This window comes from Pieris rapae, chromosome 20, assembly GCF_905147795.1.
Source record: "Pieris rapae chromosome 20, ilPieRapa1.1, whole genome shotgun sequence".
Taxonomy (NCBI): Eukaryota; Metazoa; Arthropoda; class Insecta; order Lepidoptera; family Pieridae; genus Pieris; species Pieris rapae.
Window position 1 is genome coordinate 7,809,148 of NC_059528.1, and position 19,455 is coordinate 7,828,602.

Genomic DNA, 19,455 nt, shown 5'->3' on the forward strand with positions numbered 1-19,455 from the left:
CATTAGTTATCTTCTTTTTGTCGTGTATATGGTAATCTAGAGACATGCTATATTTAAAGCTTTATTATGTTTATGTTTTTTATATGACAAATGATGGATATTCGTTATATAGGGGGGTCGGCAGTCTGTTGCCCAGACCCTTCGATATCTTTGTGTATATTGTGTGTTTAATTTTTTCTACATCATCGTATTAGCTTATTACTGTATATATTTTTGTAAATAAACTTTTATTCGTTTTAATATTTTAAATTTATCTTTATGTGGTGTTCCATTATTGTCTAGTATATGTAACTAGTATAAGCTAGTAAAACAATATCACATCACTAGAAATTTCCCCTCATATCGCTAAGAGCGTCAACCATTTGCTTACGTTATGCGTATACCCCAACTAATTGTGTTTTAACTATTTCAGAGGTATTCTCTTGGGTATTACATACCCGTATATGTCTTATAAACGTAGATCAACGGTTTTAGAAATGGTTTGGAAGTATTTTATTGTCAGCAGAATTACTTGGGTAAGTGACAAATTCAAGTAGATAGGTAATATACAAAATACAATTTAATGGTCGTTAAAATGAAAGAAAATTTATTGCCGTTGCGGTAATAAAGACGAAAACTAACCAAGACTAAGAATGTAAGACGAATAAAAATATGTTTTGTTTATAAGTAATGTTTTTTCTCTTATCTCTTTCCATAGACACAAGACGCATGTTATTCTAACCAGCTAGGATCCGTTTTTGGCTTCGGACATTGTCTCATTGTGGTGTACCTTTAATCACTATTTGCTTATTATTACGTATTACATTAACATATCACGCTGTTATAGATAGCAATTCAACCCTTCGCGCATAAGAAATTCGAAATTCATAAATTACTTGTCTATATATAAACATATATACACTGCACAGAGACCAATCTTTTTAAATTTGTTTTAATTTTCTATTCATTAATTTTTAAATAAATATAAAAAATATTATTTTAAAAATAGGAGTGAAAATGAAACCTCATACCAATATCAAATTCTATCTATTACAGGAACTCGTTTCAATTGTTTTTCAATTTGTTTGACACTTTTATCTTTAATATGTGGTAGAGCCATGATGCTGTACACTGCTCCTACTAAATTAACACCAGCAAACACGTAAAATAACGTGTGTGTTCCCATCAGATCCTCGAAGTATTTTAGCGTGTGAACGTGCGCCATTCTAATAATTTGCGAATATGCATACACTAAGGCCAGGACTGTTGATCTTATCTGAAAAAACACCTCAAATTAATGAAGAAGATTGGAGTTTGCCAAAGGACTATAGAGCGTGCTTTTATTCGGTTGAAACTTATAGGCATAGTTAGAAAAGTGTTGCGTTTCAATATAGTCAAGGCGGAATACAAAATACCATCCGTATCACCTCAATGTCGTTCCACACAAGCACTATGTTGAGTCAGTTGCCCACTAAAGTATTTCCGACCTATGTCTAGCAAAGTGAATGTACATCGGGCGGGTCGGTATCACTTGACATCAGGCAGAAGCCTGTTTGCCTCCCACTGATTTTCTCCACACAGTACAGACACTGTTTTTTTATAATCACACAAAGAAAACAGTAACACGAAGCCTCACAATCATAACAGACATAACACATTCAATAAAGATGAAGAGGGATGTGGGCATGTCCATGGTTGTGATAATAGATGAGTCAATTAAAGACGCTTACTAAAATCGCAGTGGGAAGAAAGAACAGGGCGCCACCAGAAAGCTGGTAAGATGAAATAAAAGATAGCGAGGAAAGATTTGGACAGTAGTGAAGATGAGGTACAAATGAAAGAATTGGGAGGAAGCCTATCCGTCGGTTATCGTGTATCTACTAATAAAATAACATTAATGTCATCCATTTTATAATTTACTATGATAGAAATAAAAATAAAATCCTATATTTGCAAATTATGACAAAATCATAAATATATATATAAATCAGCATTCCAATATTTAAGATATCATATTAAAAACATATTTCGATACAAAGAAACGCAGGCAACGATTGTCAACATTGAAACGTCGAGTGAGGCAAATTAGACTAGCCATAAGCTATTCTATAGCCAAATGCTATTTCTAGCCAAATTGTATCGTCTGCTCAGATAATATCTGCCAGACCGCAACGTTACCACATTGAATTTACTGAAGCAACTGTTCAAGTTTAGTACAAATGCATTTAATTGCATTTTATTTGTATATAGGTGAATATAATACTGCTTTATACTTTTACATTTATGCAGAATAAATCTTACGCCCGAGTACTTTTTTTTGTATCTAAGTGGGGAATTAACACGCGGATATATTATGGTGAAGGTGAATCCCATGAGAAAACTGGTATAAGAGACAAAAGTTAATGGTGTCTGTCACACACAGAGCCCTGAGACAAACGATCCAAGATAAATTGCACTTTTTGTTACTGCCTACCAATCGTGTCTTGTTTCACATTCCTCACAAAAACTTTTAAAAAATGTCTATCGCGCAGCCCGGACATACAACCATCACTATTTGAGCCTCAACTCGTTTAAGCTATCGCGGAATATGCTTAAAAGGAGTATTAATAATATCCATAGCACTAAATGACCTACATACCCCACATACCCTCATCCCAATTAGGTATTACTTAGTTAAATATATTTAATTTTTTTTCTTAGTTTCGTAAATTAAAAGATTTATATAATTTAAGTTATCTGTTGTAGTATGAAAAAATAAAAACAACGAGGGTAAGAATATAAAACTAAATACGAATCATTATTATTGATTAATTTAGTTAATATTAATAATAATTAATATGAATATTAATCATTATTGCCTGTGATTAGTCAGCATTTCTAGCGGCACAAATTGACGTTTTACATTTTTACCATTCAGGAATTTAGATTATTTTAGCAAGAGCAGGAACTTTTTGATGTAACTTGGCTCAATAATAACTATGGTCAAAATATATCGAAAACTAAATAATACATTAGACAAAAAAATCAGACAAATTATGCAGAAGTATAACGAATAACTCTGGCCAAAGTTAATCTTGAGCGAATATAAAAAACTTAAAAGGAAAATTATTATACTTAATTTTTTTAATATAACAGGGGTCAATCGGGCAGGAGTTTCACCTGATGTTAAGTGATACCACCGCCCATGGACACTCTCAATGCCAGAGGGCACGCGAGTGCGTAGCCGGCCTTTTTAGAATTGGTACGCTCTTTTGTTGAAGGACCCTAAGTCGAATTATTAATATTGATTATGCTAAAGCGTTTGAAAGTGTGGATCATAATTATATATTATATATTAGAAATTATTTTATAGGAATTATGTTAAAAAAGTACCTCTAAATTCAAAATCTCCACCATAATTACGGTTGGCAACCCCCACGCCATGCCATACGCGAAGACCACTACAATCAATGACACCACAGGCAGCCATCTTAGTGTCTTCACTGTTAAATCAGGTAGTGTGTCCACAGCCAATACTCCCATAGACAATGCTATCAAGGAGTACGACACTGTAAGGAGATACTGAAAAAAAAATGTTTGGAGATATTAAAATTATCTTTAAAAAGTGTAGTTTTGAGGAGTGAGGCAGGCCGTTATATAGACTATATATCGACGATATATCGCTCTGAAATAGATTATATATACCCCTATTTGGTTCTGATTTTAGGTAGATGAATTTAAAATATAGGACTACAAAAGTAATATATAATTTATATTATGAAAATATTTCTTAATTTTGAAACAAATTTTCCTGTACTTAATTGAAGGTTATTATTGCCATAAAATATAATGTTATTGTACTGTAGAAATTTTTAATTATTATTTCGATTTAATATACAGTATATAGAATTTTCTTAATCTACATAATAATGAAACTATTAAAAATTATAAAAAGGAAATTGAAACATTTAAAAATTTGTTCAATGGTAGGTACAGTTAAACTTTTGAAAATTGAGGGAATTTATAAGTAAGAAAATAGTTTAATTCATTGTACTTGATATAGCCGGTCGTGTTCGCTTATCATATTTGTTTATTTGTCCTAATGCATTACAAATAAATAAAAAAAAAGGTCTCAAAAACTCATGATCCGGTGGCAGAATTTACCAGAAGCCTATCTATTCACTATCAATTAAAACTAATCCTTAACATAGATAGCGCCATTTGCACTGGAAATGAACAACTTTTAACGTAATGAATAATATTCGTATAGTACATAATAATTATTATTTGTATTTCATAATCTAATTTATTTTGTTTTATTGTTTTTGTTAATTGTATTGTTGTGCACACTTGTGTTCTTTGTTAGTGTATATACATGTTACGTTAGTTTGCCTTTTTAAAGTAAAAAAATAATAATAATTTAGATTTCTTCATTTTGCATTTCCCTGTGCTTTTCTAAGGGTATTCAGAGCGATAAGTATGACTCACATTAATCAAAAACATGATTATATGTCACGACAAGTATATTTCTTATATACTTCAATTAAAAAGAAAATACTTACTTACTTTTCGGTCGACAAATCGAACTAAGACTACCGAAGACGCACCTCCAGCAAGCAATCCCAAAGGCACTAGCATCTGCTCTGGATCTATCGAGGTTTTTAGCTGAGCAAGTGCCTTTGCTTGGTCCAGAAACATACTGCTTCCGCTCAGAGTTGTAATTGTAAAAAGTACCAGGCCGATTTTGGACGCATCACGCCAGATTTTGTTTTTGACTGGAACACAATTATGACTATAGTCTAACTCTCCATTTGAATCAGAATGCTTTAGTTTTTTTTACTGGAAATATGTTCATATAACGTTTAGACGAAACTTTAATAATGTAATTTTATTACATCCTTAGAATATAACTTTAAAAACAGATTGAAATATAGTAAATCTTGTAAAATCCATAAATATAAAAATCATTTAAGTAAAACAGATCTATAGCTTATACAGATTATTACAGAAACTTATTGTCTATGTCGCATTTAAAATTCTCTCGAAAGGGGATGGTAAACATCACGAGGAAAATAGACTTCGCATAGACCCAAAAATCGACGGCATCTGTCAAGCACTGGAGGCTAAAACCGGTTTCGGAACGATGTGAACCTTCACCGTTCGAGCGAATATTAAATGCGCACATCTAAAGTCCATTAGTACACAGCCGGGGATCGAACCAACGACCTCAAGGATGAGAATCGCACGTTGAAGTCACTAGGCCAACACAGCTGTTCGGTAGTTAATACAGTTGATAAATAATTCTGTGATTGTTCTGGTTTATAAATAAAAATTGTTTAAGTCAAACTTACACAAATCAACGTATTTCCATGGTTTAGTTCTATCACTCTCTTCTTTTAACCTTTTGAGTTCCATTATCACGTAATTGTCCGTTTCCTGCAGGCATTTCAGCTTCGCTATATTTGTCTTTGCACGCTGTCAAAATAATAGAAACATTATGCGATTTTAATAAAATAATTTTAAAGTGATCGTAAAGACTATTATGTATAGAGTTTATTTATAATAGCTTGCCAACGCTCGGCACACTTATACAACTGTCTTGTACGAAATAAGACAAAATACAATATTTAATCTGAGAAGCTCTATAAACAAACATAATAAACACGAAGAGATAAACAAACATTAAATTGTAAAAGCTAAAGGAAAATCGATTTGAAAGTGTGAAGGGATTGGATGGAGTTGCCTGATCTTCACAAAGCAGATACTTAAATACAAATAGCCCCACAGGAAATATAAAAACATTACTGTATATTAAACTTGAATAATAGAACAGTAACTTACATCAAATTTCCCAACTTTCACCAAATAACTGGGTGATTCGATCATCAGGAATACAGTTACAAACTCCAGCATCACCATCGCTGCCATTAAATACATCATCGATTCATCATCCATCACCAGCCTTGTCAAATAACCTAATGGTGTCATTATTATTATCAATGATACAAGCGATGCTCTTGATGATGCTGGTGCGATCTCCCGTATGTATACTGGGATGACGGTGAAGAGTCCAGCTGATGATAAACCGGCCAGGAAGTGGGTCATGATGTATGCTATTCTATTTGGTGGTAGGAGTAGTGGTATACAGCATATCTGGAAAAATATATACTTAATGAAACGCTTTAGATAAAGACAGAAATAGACATAATGTTTATAACTAACAAAACATACAAAATAACAATAATAAAATAAAATAAAACCTATAACAAAAAGCTCTAGGTTTTAACGTCAGATTTCTTTATTTGTTGTGAGATTTAAAGGCAAGTAGGTGATCACTCTTCAGTGGCTGTCTCAGGCCGTAATTTTAGAACCCATGGTTCCTCACGATGCGCGATGCTCCCATACAAGTCAGTGTTAATGCTAACACTGATGATAGTCGCATGCTCATTAGGCAACAACACTGCTCTAAGGAAAATAAACTCGCCTCGAATTACCTGTATAATTCGCGAATGTTTCGGGGTTTATATAACTATGACACTTAGGGTCTGGTTCACAATGTCCGGATAAGTTCCAAATATCACTTATTGGTAGGATATACAGTATTTTTGCATTTCACGACTGTCAGATAGCGCTAATCATCATGAAACGCGAAGTATCTTATTTGGAACTTTTATCTTTCAAATAATATATAGCAATAGTTGCATAGCTATTTTATACTTTATCCATACATTGTGAAACAGGCCCTTATATTGATATTTTCCACGTCACCAAAGAGGATGTAAGGAAATATTTTAATTTTATTATTTAAGTTTTCAGTTTTCTTAAAAAAAAATTAAGTTTTGTCTATTAATCAAATAGATTATGTTATCGGTTTCATATATGTATATTATTTATCTGTGTAATCTGTTTTGTCGTTGTTTTATTTATTAGCAGTAAGATTACTAAAAAGTAAATAAATAAATACCGCAGAAGATTACTTATTAGTTAACACTGTTAAGTTTAAAAATCATCTCAAGTGCTAACGTATCTCTGAATACAAATATAAGTGCAGAACATAAGTGATGATTTTCTTGTCGCTAAGTCTCTCTCTCTTCTCATTTTGAAGCTTACGTCCGTTCGTGTATCGAGTACTGCAATCTCCTATAGGCCGGAGCTTCCAAATGTTATCTCGGTGCCTTGGATGCTATTAAGAGGCGGGTTAAGCGACTTATAGACGACGATTCACTCATTCGCCATTCAATTGCTTGCTTTTCACTCTTCTATAGATTGCACTCCGGAAACTACGCAGATCTAAAAGCATGCTGGAGTTTCAGTCATCGTCGTCGACATCACCAGGTGCGGCACTGCATTATTTACGCCCTTAATTTGAGAACTGGCAGTAAATGTAAAATAAAAAGCATTTAATGTATATTTCTTTTTTTGATGTTTATAAGTGTACATTATGTTACCTACATGAATAAATGATTTTGAATTATGAAGTTTGTTTCGAATTTTTATAAAAAAAAAAGACGGTTAAACAGGAATCTTCTGGACAGGCGTCCTATAGGCCTCATCTCACTTTATTTCAGGTGAAATTGTGGACAAACGTCTGTCCCATTCTGTATTAAAAAAATGTCACCTTAGGCTAAGAGACGTATAGATATAACAAGCCAGATTTAACTCGGCAAAACTCATGCATTTGATAGTAGGTGTAAATTTGCTTAAAACATCAAACGAACGTGTTTGTACAGAACAGTCAATGTTTGTGTTTCGTCAATCAAATCACTAAAGCTGTATTGTTTTAACCGACTGAATCAAAAGTCATGCTTACTTCTAAAATTTACCTAGTTGTACTTTTACGAGGTTTCTCATCCATAATTTTACATATATTTGTAAAAATGAATCAACCTAACAACACTATATCTAGAGAACTGATCTCGATATCTTTTTATCTCCTAAACACAGATTGACATAGAAAAAAGAATACTTTAGTATTAAAAGTTAATTTAGACGAAAAAGTGCGCCAAATGTAGCTTAATTTCTCGCCATCATAGATTATTTATTAGAAGTAGACTCGTTTTTATTAGTATAGTAAAAACGAGTCTACTTCTAATAAATAATGCATTAATTAAGACATTTTCAATGACTCGTTTTCATAACCTCGCCTAAGTAAGCAAAATTTTGTTATATCCCCATTACAGCGTATACACAATTTGTATTGTTTATATATTTGTATGATGTATCCTTCCCTAGATATGATTTCTAAAACTGCCAGCAACCATTTTCGTCCAGGGGCAAGTAGTATGAAGAAAAGTTTCCACTATTTCCTGATTAAGTGACAGGATATCTGAGTTCTGCTAAGCCACAGGACTATGTGACCATTCGCATTTATCAAATGATGAGCTGTTCCACGCGGTAACTAAACTGAAGGTATCTTTAATTTTACGTAGGTAATTATAGAAGACTTTTAGTTTAATGTTTTTCATTGAGACCTGATGTTTTTAATCCATGTTACTTAACGATAGTAGAGCTTTATACTGATGCTAAAATGTTTTAAATTGGTCCAGTAGTTTTAGATTTTATTCATCACAAAATACATATCTTTATCTGTTATTGGTACTCACCCCTTGTAACATAATAATTAAATACACTCCAAACTTGCGTCCAAGTCGGTCTATAATCAAACTAAGTAAAGGCGCGGATATACCAGCGCTGATGATTAGCATAGTGGTACTCAGTGGGACATCGTTGAATCTCGCCAAGAAGTGACCGGAATGTGATGTTATAGTGAGGTTATTTGCTTCAATACCGTGGGTGATGTACGGTAGGCTTACTGAAAGAGAATAAAATAGAATTTAATTACTTATTTTTATTATGTCAAATTCTAATGTACCAGCGATGAGTTTTTTATGAATAAACCGAAAAAAACACAACAATATGTATGTAGGTTATATTTGCCGAATCACCTTAAAATATCTCCAATTTTTTTTTTAATATCTTCGTCTCTAGGCAAAGGTGTAGGGCGCATGCTCTTCAACAACATATAATAATAAAGAATAATAAAAAAATCCTTTTAATTCTTACAGCAGAACATTATTTTGGATGAAGTCAGTTTACTTAATACTAGTGTTAGTTTTGTTAGGAATTAAATTTTTATCCTAAATTAAGTTGTGTTAGTTTTTCCTACTTTTAAACTATTATTCTTCTGTAAAAACTCCTCTATCGGTGAAGGACTCCTCCAAAGACAGTCCTAACCACATAGATATAAATAAAAAATCCTGATTTGTGAAATTATTTAAGGTTCACAGTTTTGGCTTTAACCTAACCTAACTTGATCTGAAACGCTTCTAAGATTAAAAAAGTCTAAACTAATATAATGCAATAAATATTTTCAGCTTTTAATATTTTTCAAGTGATTCAAACACCTACTTAATATTACTTGGGGTATCACATGCAAAAGGAGGGATGATGACCCATCCCTGCAAATATATATATATATAGCGTATGTTGAAAAGCGGATAAGGCGCGTTGTGTGTGTGTTGGTGGCGCCTTGGGGTTTTTGTGTGTATGCACAATAGCGAGTCCCACATAAACCTTCCGCACCAAGCAGTCGCGCCGCGGTAGTGTATGCGCAATACATTTTCCCAAGAAAAAAAAACTACATACAAGTCGTAAAGAACGATAAAAAAACTGGAGTTTAATAGTCGAATTCGACAAATTTACTTATCTGATGTATCGTATTATATGTTAGCTTATAACTGGCGTTTTCGGTAGTTTAGTTACCATATTATATAATTTAAACTAAAAAGTCTATACATTTTTCGATTTCTATACAATTTTTTCGTACCGAGTAAGTCTAAATATGAGACAACTTAATATTATTTAATATTGGTATGTTAGTACGTTATGGGGTTTTTAACTAATTGTTAGCTAATTAATGGCCAATTACACTTATTTAACAAAAGTCAAGTGACTATTAAGTATCGTCTAAAGGGCACAATTTGTGCCATAAATATAAATGTCAAGACATTGCTTAAGTGATTGGGGTTTATAGTAGGTTGATTGTAGGTTTATAAAATTTAATTTTTGTAAATTCTTCATAATTATAGTTTTTCTAGTATATTTTTGCCTACTATCTTAATTGACTTAGTAATTAAGTGAAATTGTGATGAACGGGTCATACTACGGAGCCGCCATAAAATATGAAGACAAATATTGATGGAATGGTACCTAGAGACGAAAAATTAAGAGGAGACGCAAGAGATGGGAGGATGAACTCAAATGAAAATCAGGGTACAACTGAAGATGAGGCGCAAAGGATTTTGAACAGTGGAAAGGGTTAGGGCCTTTGCCAAGAGGCACACCCTACTCCGAGATGTACTGTAGTGAAAATATATTAAAGATCACAGGTCACAGAGTTTTGAAATATATAGAATCTATATCCGGCAACGCACTTGCGAGCCTTCTGGCAATGTGCATGGGCGGCGGTATCACTTACTGAGGTGGCCGAAAAGCTAGGCAGCAGTGTCAAATTTCTTAGGTATGGCTTCGCGTCTCCCACCGGGCCCGGGCGACAACTACTCAGGAAATAACCTCATGATATTTGATATTTATGAGTCAGTCAGAGCCAGTTTGAATTATTAACCCTGTAAACATGTTTACTTATGTGTAATACTGGGAAATGCGTGTAATAATAATAAAAATATGTTTATTCATTACCAGCAATTCATTATGATTTTGAAACCCTTTTAAGTAAAAAATACCACTGCGATAACCAACTTAATTGTAAATACAACTTTATTCAATTTCTTTTTTTAAACTGTTTAAAATACGCGTGAGTGCATGAGTGTGTGTGTATGAGTGCGTGTGTGGGTGCATGTATGTGAAACGTGTCTCAGGAGCATCTCCAACTCAGTGTTTATAGGCCAGTCATTCCGTAAAACACATTTGATCTTAATACCGGCAGCTAAAGATAAACGAAGATAAATTCAGTGCTCTCGAAATGATGATACTTATCTAAATAAGATAAACAAGTGATGCCAGTATTAACTGCTTATCTATACGCAATGTTTATCTTGACTTTCATTTCTTACTTACAAAAACCTCTTGTATGTATTAAGTAACACATTTGTTCCGTTTCTTTTTTTTATAGAACAGGAGGCAAATGGACAGGAGGCTCACCTGATGTTAAGTGATAGCCCATGGATAGTCAATGCCGGAGGGGTCGCCAGTGCGTTGCCGGCTTTTTAAGAATTGGTACGCTCTTTTCTTGAAGGACCCTAAGTCGAATTGGTTCGGAAATACTTCAGTGGGCATCTGTTAATACGTTTTAGTACTTTATTTATTCAAATAAACATAACAATCAAAAACAGTATTTACAATTCCGACCCCACATAAATAATTTTCATTCTCGACGTGATGAGGAAGACGAGTGACTAAGACTGCGATGTCCTAGCGAGGGCTGTGTGGTCACACGTTCATATGAACCTTAGCTTAGCATATAAGAGAGTCAAATTAGGCAAAGACAAACCTCAAAATCATTAAATAATAATTTCCGCATGCCAACTAACTTCATCGACATTATGTCTAACCAATAATTAGTAACTGTGCACTTATCAACATAATGTATTACCATTATTTTTATTTGATCAATAAAACCAGTTAATACGGAAACATAAAAATAAAATTATAAACAAACATAAAAAGTGGTCCCTGGCAGAGTTCCTTTACGCTGAAAGCATTACGTCGCTCTATTACGAGAGTGTTATATTACTATTTGTAAATATATATATGTATATGTATATAAATATCAGTATTTGCCAAGGAGGCCTTCACTCCATCGAAGGTCGAGTACTAGTGTAAAACTTAAAAGTCATGGTACGTCCTGTAGTTATACTGTATCGAATGTTCTATAGTTGTCGAATAAAGGTTATTTTTATTTTATTTTTATTTATTTGCCGAGTAGCTTCATCGTCTTTCGATGTTTAAAATTCGCTCGAACAGTGAAGGGAAACATCGAGAAGACACTGGTTTGGCCTAGCCCAAAACAACAGCCTGCATCAGGCACAGGAGGCTGATGACCTTCTTGCCTATTAGATTAACAAATGATCATGAAACAGATAAAAAGAGGCCTAGAGATAGAAAAGTTGTTACGTCACTAATTTATGTGATGTCTTTTAATAATAAAAAAACAGCAGTGTTGGCCTAGTGGCTTCAGCGTGCGACTCTCATACCTGAGGTCGTAGGTTCGATCCCGGGCTTAGCACCAATGGACTTTCTTTCTATGTGTGCATTTAACATTCACTCGAACGGTGAAACAAAACATCGTGAGGAAACTGACATATCTAAGACCCAAAAAGTCGATGACGTGTGTCAGGCACTGGAGGCTGATCATCTACTTGCCTATTAGATTTAAAACATAAAACAAATATATATTTGTCATAAAACACATTTAGAGGTTGTAGCACCACTGATTTATTTTTTTAATAATGAAAAGCACAAACAAATTGTTAACAATCTTACAATTGTAATAATAAATTGTAAAACGATGTAATGGTAATGATAAATAGGTTTTTGTATTTATTAATGTAAAATATACATTAATAAATACTCTTCATGTGTGACAGGTCGACATCACTTATACTCATTATGTTCATGAGTCACTTTGTTTTACGCCCGAACCCAATAATGTATCCTCAATCTCAGATAGAAAACAATCTGAGATTGTGGATTGACAGACCGTGACAGTAAATCGATCTCCAATCTGCATCCCTATAACCAAACCCAACGAAGACATATTTTATTTAGACCATTTTAGGCGACGAAAAGAATGCAATCTCTTCGCTCCGTTTACAGGATATAAAGATTAATTAACTTCAATATCCCAAACACAAGGCCTCTTTTTAAGTCTTGCAGTGCATCCAAATGTTTAACCGACAACAAAGAATCAAATATGTTTTTATGCTTACCACGGATAGACCGATGGTCTGTGCACATTTTGATGAATGTGTTGTCAAAGATTTGTCTCTATAAAAAGTACCATAGACGGTTTACACATATACGTAAATTTACAATATATTACTGTTTTAATTACTGAAGTTATATATATACTTCTATTGGCGCGTTAGGGAAATATCATGACATTAAATTTTTACGATGCGCGCGCACACCGTCCCAAAAACCCGACACCCTGAAGTTAGCTATGGTTAACTTTATAATTTTTTCTTTTGTTTGTATCGTTTTTCCTACAAACGTTCAATTAGGGTAACGATAAAATGTTAAAAATATCTTGTTACGGCAAAATAATATATAACTTTAATGCGTGTACATAAGTACACACATATTGTTTGTTTTTCTTTCGTCAGCAGAAAAAGAACGCCCTCTCGATATAAATCAAATAATTTTTTAATGGCAAAAAACTCTCAAGACTATATTTTTAATTGATTTGTGGATTTGACAGATTATTAATTACTCTTCTTATAATGTTGTTTAATAACATTTCTTTACGAATAAAATAAATATTTATTTTTACTAAAAATACGAAAATAACATATTTATCATGAATGAAAATGTAAGACATTATCATAAATTAATGCAATAAAAAAAACCTTGGGTGATATACTTGTACTACTTTTTTCATTTAAAGTTCATCATTACATTTATAAATATTGAATTTAACGACAATTAATTGAATTAATGTTTAATATATAATGAAATAAAAAAGAACGCAATCATTTTCATTTGTTCATTTCTCATTCTCGAGTTGATGATATTTTTTTATTAGCAAAAAATACGTTAAAGAAGATTTCTGTATACTTTTTTTAACACGTTAGAAATACATTTTATACAATTTGGCAACCCCCTTTGATACCCGTCTCTTCTGCCTCAGCAAATATCTAGTGTATTTTTGTTGTTTAAAGTTTGATAAATTATATATTTGTTCTTTAGAATTATACATAAACTAGAAACTTTTTGCATCAAAAAACAACTTTATGTACATGAATATAAATATAAACACGAATTTGTTAAATCATTTGCGTTATTAGGTTCTTGCTAGTCTTTTAAAGTTTCGCTGTCTATTGACGTCGATGTTAATTATTATCAGGGGAGAAGATCAAAGACAATATTTACTTGATTTAGTTGTTCAAAATATATTAAAAAAATAAACATCGAAATTGATAATAAAAGGCACAACAAAAGCAAGTGTTTTCCAAAAAAATAATTGCTTTAATACTAAAAAATATTAAACAACAAAGACTTTTTTATTTTTATTGCCTTAAAACCAATTAAAATACAGTTTAAAACGTCTGAATAATAGTTGGTTTAACATTTGTGAAAATAAAACTATTCATAAACATACCCATAAAAGATAATGCATACTGCTTCCAACAACTACCTTTATTCTCCACATTTTCACACTTCGTAATTGTGAAAACCATATCTAAAACTATACACTGACAACACGAAAAGCGAACTGAAAATTCTATGGAGTAATCATATTTAAATGAACACAAATCATACAGTAAAAAATGAACTCTATCACCTTAAAAGAAAGTCGATACTTCAATAGCGCACTGAGCTGTTTACAAAGAAATTATAGTAATAAAAGATAAATTTAATGGATAAATTGTGAGTAATAAAGCGACAAGTAGAGTCAATAATACGTGAGATGGTACGCGTTTGTTGACTGAAAGGAGATTTTGCTCAATGCTCCGTTTAGCTACTGGCTTAGGTTACTAGATAACTAATGTTCTTCAAGGTAATTCGGTCACGGCCTTTAATAAGACTAACATTGTGCAATTGTGTAGCACTACTGCCCCTATTCGATAATTTTCATATGAGGCACGTGGAATGGATCGGGAAGAGGATGACCTACAGGTGCATATAACATGTAGAAGCGGGAAGCGAATGGAGAAAGAAAGTCATGAATTGAGATATTTGAAAAAAGTTAAAGGATGCTTTAACCTGATTCCAATCCGTTCAATGGTACAGAAGTTAGAATATCGAGAAACGAGAAGTAATGTTGATATCTATATAGTTATAGTTTATCTATTAGATATAGTTTACCTTCACACTATGAAATATAAAATATAATAGTAAGCGATTTATTTTTACCATGTTTTTTTAATAAAAAAAAACATTTTGTAGAGCCAGTAAACTATTCAATAACAACACGGCTTTGGGTTTAAATTTTTCAATACAGCATAATATTAAACAAGTTTCAACAATAAATAAATATTTTAGTTAGTTTTTAACTAAAATATTTCTAAAGAAATCAATTTTTTATCCATTTCACTAGTCCTGGGCCAGATGCAGCAACTCTTCCGCAGTCGCTATACCTGTCCATTTGCTGATGTTGCCAAGTCATAATTTCCACGAACACGCCGTTTTCCCATTATACTTAATTGAAGGAGGTGGCGGTCATGGCGCAACAAGTAGCCCAGCAACGCAACGCAACGCAACGCAACTTTCCGGTAAACACAAATAAACATTAGTCTGAATATATTTATTCGACATTCCACTTCTTTTAAGAAACTTCGCGTTAGAGAAAAAAATTGAATAATGTATACCCACAGCACGGTACAGTAGCAAATAGTGTTACGGATGTGTTCATCAAGTCTTATTAGCGATTCACCTTGATGCTATTTTGTTTGACTATGTATAGTTAGATCTATGTATAATCCAGATTACTTTGAGGCATGGAACATTTTCTTTAATTGAACATTTTTTAAGACATAAGGATATTTGTTACAATAATATTAATGGGTATGGGTACCCAGAATTATTGTTCCGAGGGTAAAAGATAGCAAAATCACAATTTCAAGAATCGAGTCTTAAAAATCATGTATTTGATTGATATAATATTTTACATGTTGCAGCCAAACTAGCTTAATTAGCCCTTCAATCAGTCTAGCCTCTTTACTAAACAGCGCTGATTAATGTATGTACTATATAGTACATTGGCAATGATGCTTTAACGCCGGCAGCAATTCCGCGCTGTATTTTGATAATTATTCGCTAAGCCAGGAAAACACTAGCTCTGGGGTCACCAGTTCTATCAACCAGGCGCCAACTTAAATATTTGATTAGCACTACACTTGAAACCCATGGCCCAAGAGTCTCTACTCCAAAGCGAACGAAATCGAAGTTGGAATATTTAAGTCGTTAGCTATCTAAATCATGTTAAAAATAAATTTGACAAAAAAATTTGAATTAAAATATTAAATGTTTAGATTTGATTAGTATTGTTTGCTTAACAATGCGGAATATCAGATAGACACTTAACAATGTTTTTATTAAATTTATCAGGCACAATAGTCCACACCAAAGGGAAAAATCAAAGTTGAAGAAAAGTACTGTTTTGAGCCGTCTACTGCTTCACCAGCTTTTCTTCTTGTTCAAGGGAGGTGAAACGGGGGGGGAGCGGTGCTAACGCGTCCACACAAGTAGAATTCCATACCAAACCCAGTCTCAGTCAAAGGATCAAAGACATTCCAACCAGCCGCTTTCGTCTCAGCAATGTATCACCATATTAAATTGCATCTTTTAAATAGACCAATCAAACAAACCAGTACATCTTGCGTAAAATAAAGCTAACAGTGGAACTAGAACAGAACACAATTATTATAATTGTTAATCTATTATCTAGATATCTAAGAAAATGGTGAATACCGTGCCTAAGTAATAAAATTAATTAAAATCTTCCAATATACTTTGAATAAAGTTAATTTAACTCGCTACAAAATTATGGAAGTGTCAATATAATTAGCTAAGTGAAGTTGGCGAATCATCTAAAGTACTGCAAGAAGTTGAAAAACTTTGTGGGTAATGCACGCACTGTGGGATGCATAGCAAAGAAGCATCCAAATTTGTTCAAGGCACAATAAAGTTGTCTATATATATTGAGGGAATACGGCCGTCTGAATGTTGCACCACGATTTAGTCAAAAAATTGTTACGCCATGGCTATCAAACTCTGTAATCACCATCCTAGAAGTTAAAGCCGTGTAATGCTTTTCAAGGGGAAGGTGATAACATTTTTAAAAGCAAGGTGACTATATACGGTGCCCGAGTCTTAAGACCATAATTTTGACAAAAGTTATAAATAACTTATAATTGTTGTCAAAATAAAATATGTTAGCAGATATAATATATAATATATTGAAATAATTTACTAGGTAGCTTTTTCTATAGTAGTGAGTAGCGATAACAGTCTTATATAACTCAGTTGTGGAACGGCGGATGTCGTAATACGAGTTTCGTATTCTCTATCTAACAACATCTTCTATTCTAAACTACTTCTTCTTATATAAGTAAATAGTGAAATTGTAGTGAGTAAATAGAGTTGACACTGATTTTAACTCAAAAGGTAATAAAAGTTAGTCTTCAATTTAAGTTAACTTCAGAAACTAATAATTTCAGATGAACACAGAAGTTAATAAAACTTCACATAAAATAAGTTTTCGTATTCACGTCTCGTCAATCAGAAAATGTATTATGTTTAATACTGCTATGTATTAAGAGTAGCGCGATTCTCAACCCAAAAATTGTTCGTTTGGACGCTTTGGCCTCTTTCTAAGATGTTGCAAACGGGCAGGATGCTCACCTACCACTGATAGCGCCGTCCTGACACGCACAATGTCAGAGAAAGAATAAGTCTTAGAATAGAATCATCATCAACAATGGCTATACAGACTTTTGGGACGTAAAGCCTCCTCAAGTAAATTACGCCATCGCAATCTATTGAGCAAGACGAGATCGGTTCCATACTCCAGACTTCATAATTCGTTGGTGTTTGATTATACCATCAATCTAGACAATTGACAGGGTTGCATTGGACCCTGTGTCCTGTAACACGCCCTTTAATTTTGGGTGTTGTTCTTTAAAGAAATTCGCTTTAGGCCTGTTGTTTTAAGCTAGTACATCGCGAGAAGTTTTGACATTGTCACTCGCTGGAACGATAAAAGTATTTGACGGCGTTTCGGCAGAAAGTACTCTCTAAAAGCAAGGAGTGATCCCACAAAGACTGCATCAGCTTTGACTTTGCTGTAAAGGATCCGTTGATTTGACCGTTCTACAGAATAGAATAAAACAAAAAACCGTATAGAAGTAAACATAACGCATGATTAATGAAACAGATGGTAATTTAAAGAAAAACACTTTTTTAACGGATTGAACTTATGTTTTAAAATTATGTTTAAATAATTATAAGTTTACAATAATACGTAACTTCAATCCGTTAGAAAAGTGTTTTTCTTTAAATGTGTAAAAGTTATGTTAATATAAGACAATACTAGATGGAAATTTGAAATCCTATGGTGAAAAACAATGAAAAATGTACATCTCTTAAAAAAATAGACGCTTAATATCTTCCACACACCAAATAATTCCTTACGAATACATAAGTATAATTGTTTCAAACGTATAAGCAAACTCTCTCGACATCCGTCGTTTCCCATTTCGAATTGACTTTGACAATTTACGATCCTTAAAATGTTTATTTAATTTTAAAAATTTAATATCAATTAGAGCAAGGATCCGTGCCGAGCGAGAATTTTAAATATGAGAAAGTTTGTGATTTGTCTACGCACGGTATTTGTTTTTGTAAAATATTTTGGATAATGTATCGTTTTAACGGTGGAGAAAGACGAAAGAGAAAGACGGAAGAAGACGTTTTTAAAGAATAAAGACGTATTTTTAGATTTACTTTTATATAAAAATTTTTTTTTCAAATATACATATATTTATGATGTAGGGGGCAAAGAGATTACTGGACGCCCAAACAGAGCCCATCGCAGCTTGTATACCCATTTTTAGTAGGTGCGGTACCGGTCTTTGAGGGAGAAGTATACTGAGTCAGCAAGAAAACATCTGAAGTGGACGTACTATTTCCACCGGTTTCTTTTCAGTGCCTCTCCTATAACAGTGTATAGTTTTGAGAACAATGAGTCTTTCGCTTGATCGGCCCATCTGGTGGGTTTCTCCAAGTTATCATCGTCTCTACACATTATAGCCGACATAGGACATAATTTGCTGTCGGCATATGGTAGACAAACTAGTCTGTAACGGTAGGAAAGGTCAATAAAGACACTGATGAGGCCTCGGAATGCATTAATCGTTGACTGATCAAACATAGTAACTCTATATTTCTCTGACGTCGACAATGACGTCATTCTGTATTTGAGCGATGCGACCAAGCATTACCGACTACATCAAAACTGCATACAAAGCAGCTCTATTAGTATAGATTGACCTTAGTAAATATCTTTTTTAATTTTACAGAGGCGTCATAATATCTGCGTCATTTTGAAGTGCGTTATTGGGGCGTTGAAAGATTTTAGATTAACTAGAACTATTCTAGTATTAAATATGTGATCTTGCACTCGGTTCAAGCGTTGAACGTGACCTGTGATACGGACGCAGAAAAATGTCTTGATTTATATCACATTTAGCTATTTTTGTTAGAATAGAATCTTTTAAGCGGTAGGATTTTTACAAAAGATGAAAATTTTTGTGCTAC

General features: G+C 33.1%; 1 protein-coding gene across 1 annotated transcript; it reads right to left on the bottom strand.

The window, feature by feature from the left end:
- Positions 1 to 1,009: 1,009 nt before the first annotated feature.
- LOC111000414 (solute carrier family 2, facilitated glucose transporter member 2) lies at positions 1,010 to 14,613 on the bottom strand. The gene is made up of 7 exons (XM_022269834.2): positions 14,297 to 14,613; positions 8,562 to 8,770; positions 5,800 to 6,111; positions 5,310 to 5,433; positions 4,525 to 4,733; positions 3,352 to 3,540; positions 1,010 to 1,255 (listed from the first exon to the last, which is right to left on the bottom strand). Exons 1-7 carry the CDS (start codon positions 14,373 to 14,375, stop codon positions 1,016 to 1,018), a joined length of 1,362 nt encoding a protein of 453 aa, XP_022125526.2. The 5' UTR covers positions 14,376 to 14,613; the 3' UTR covers positions 1,010 to 1,015.
- Between the last annotated feature and the right edge of the window lie 4,842 nt (positions 14,614 to 19,455).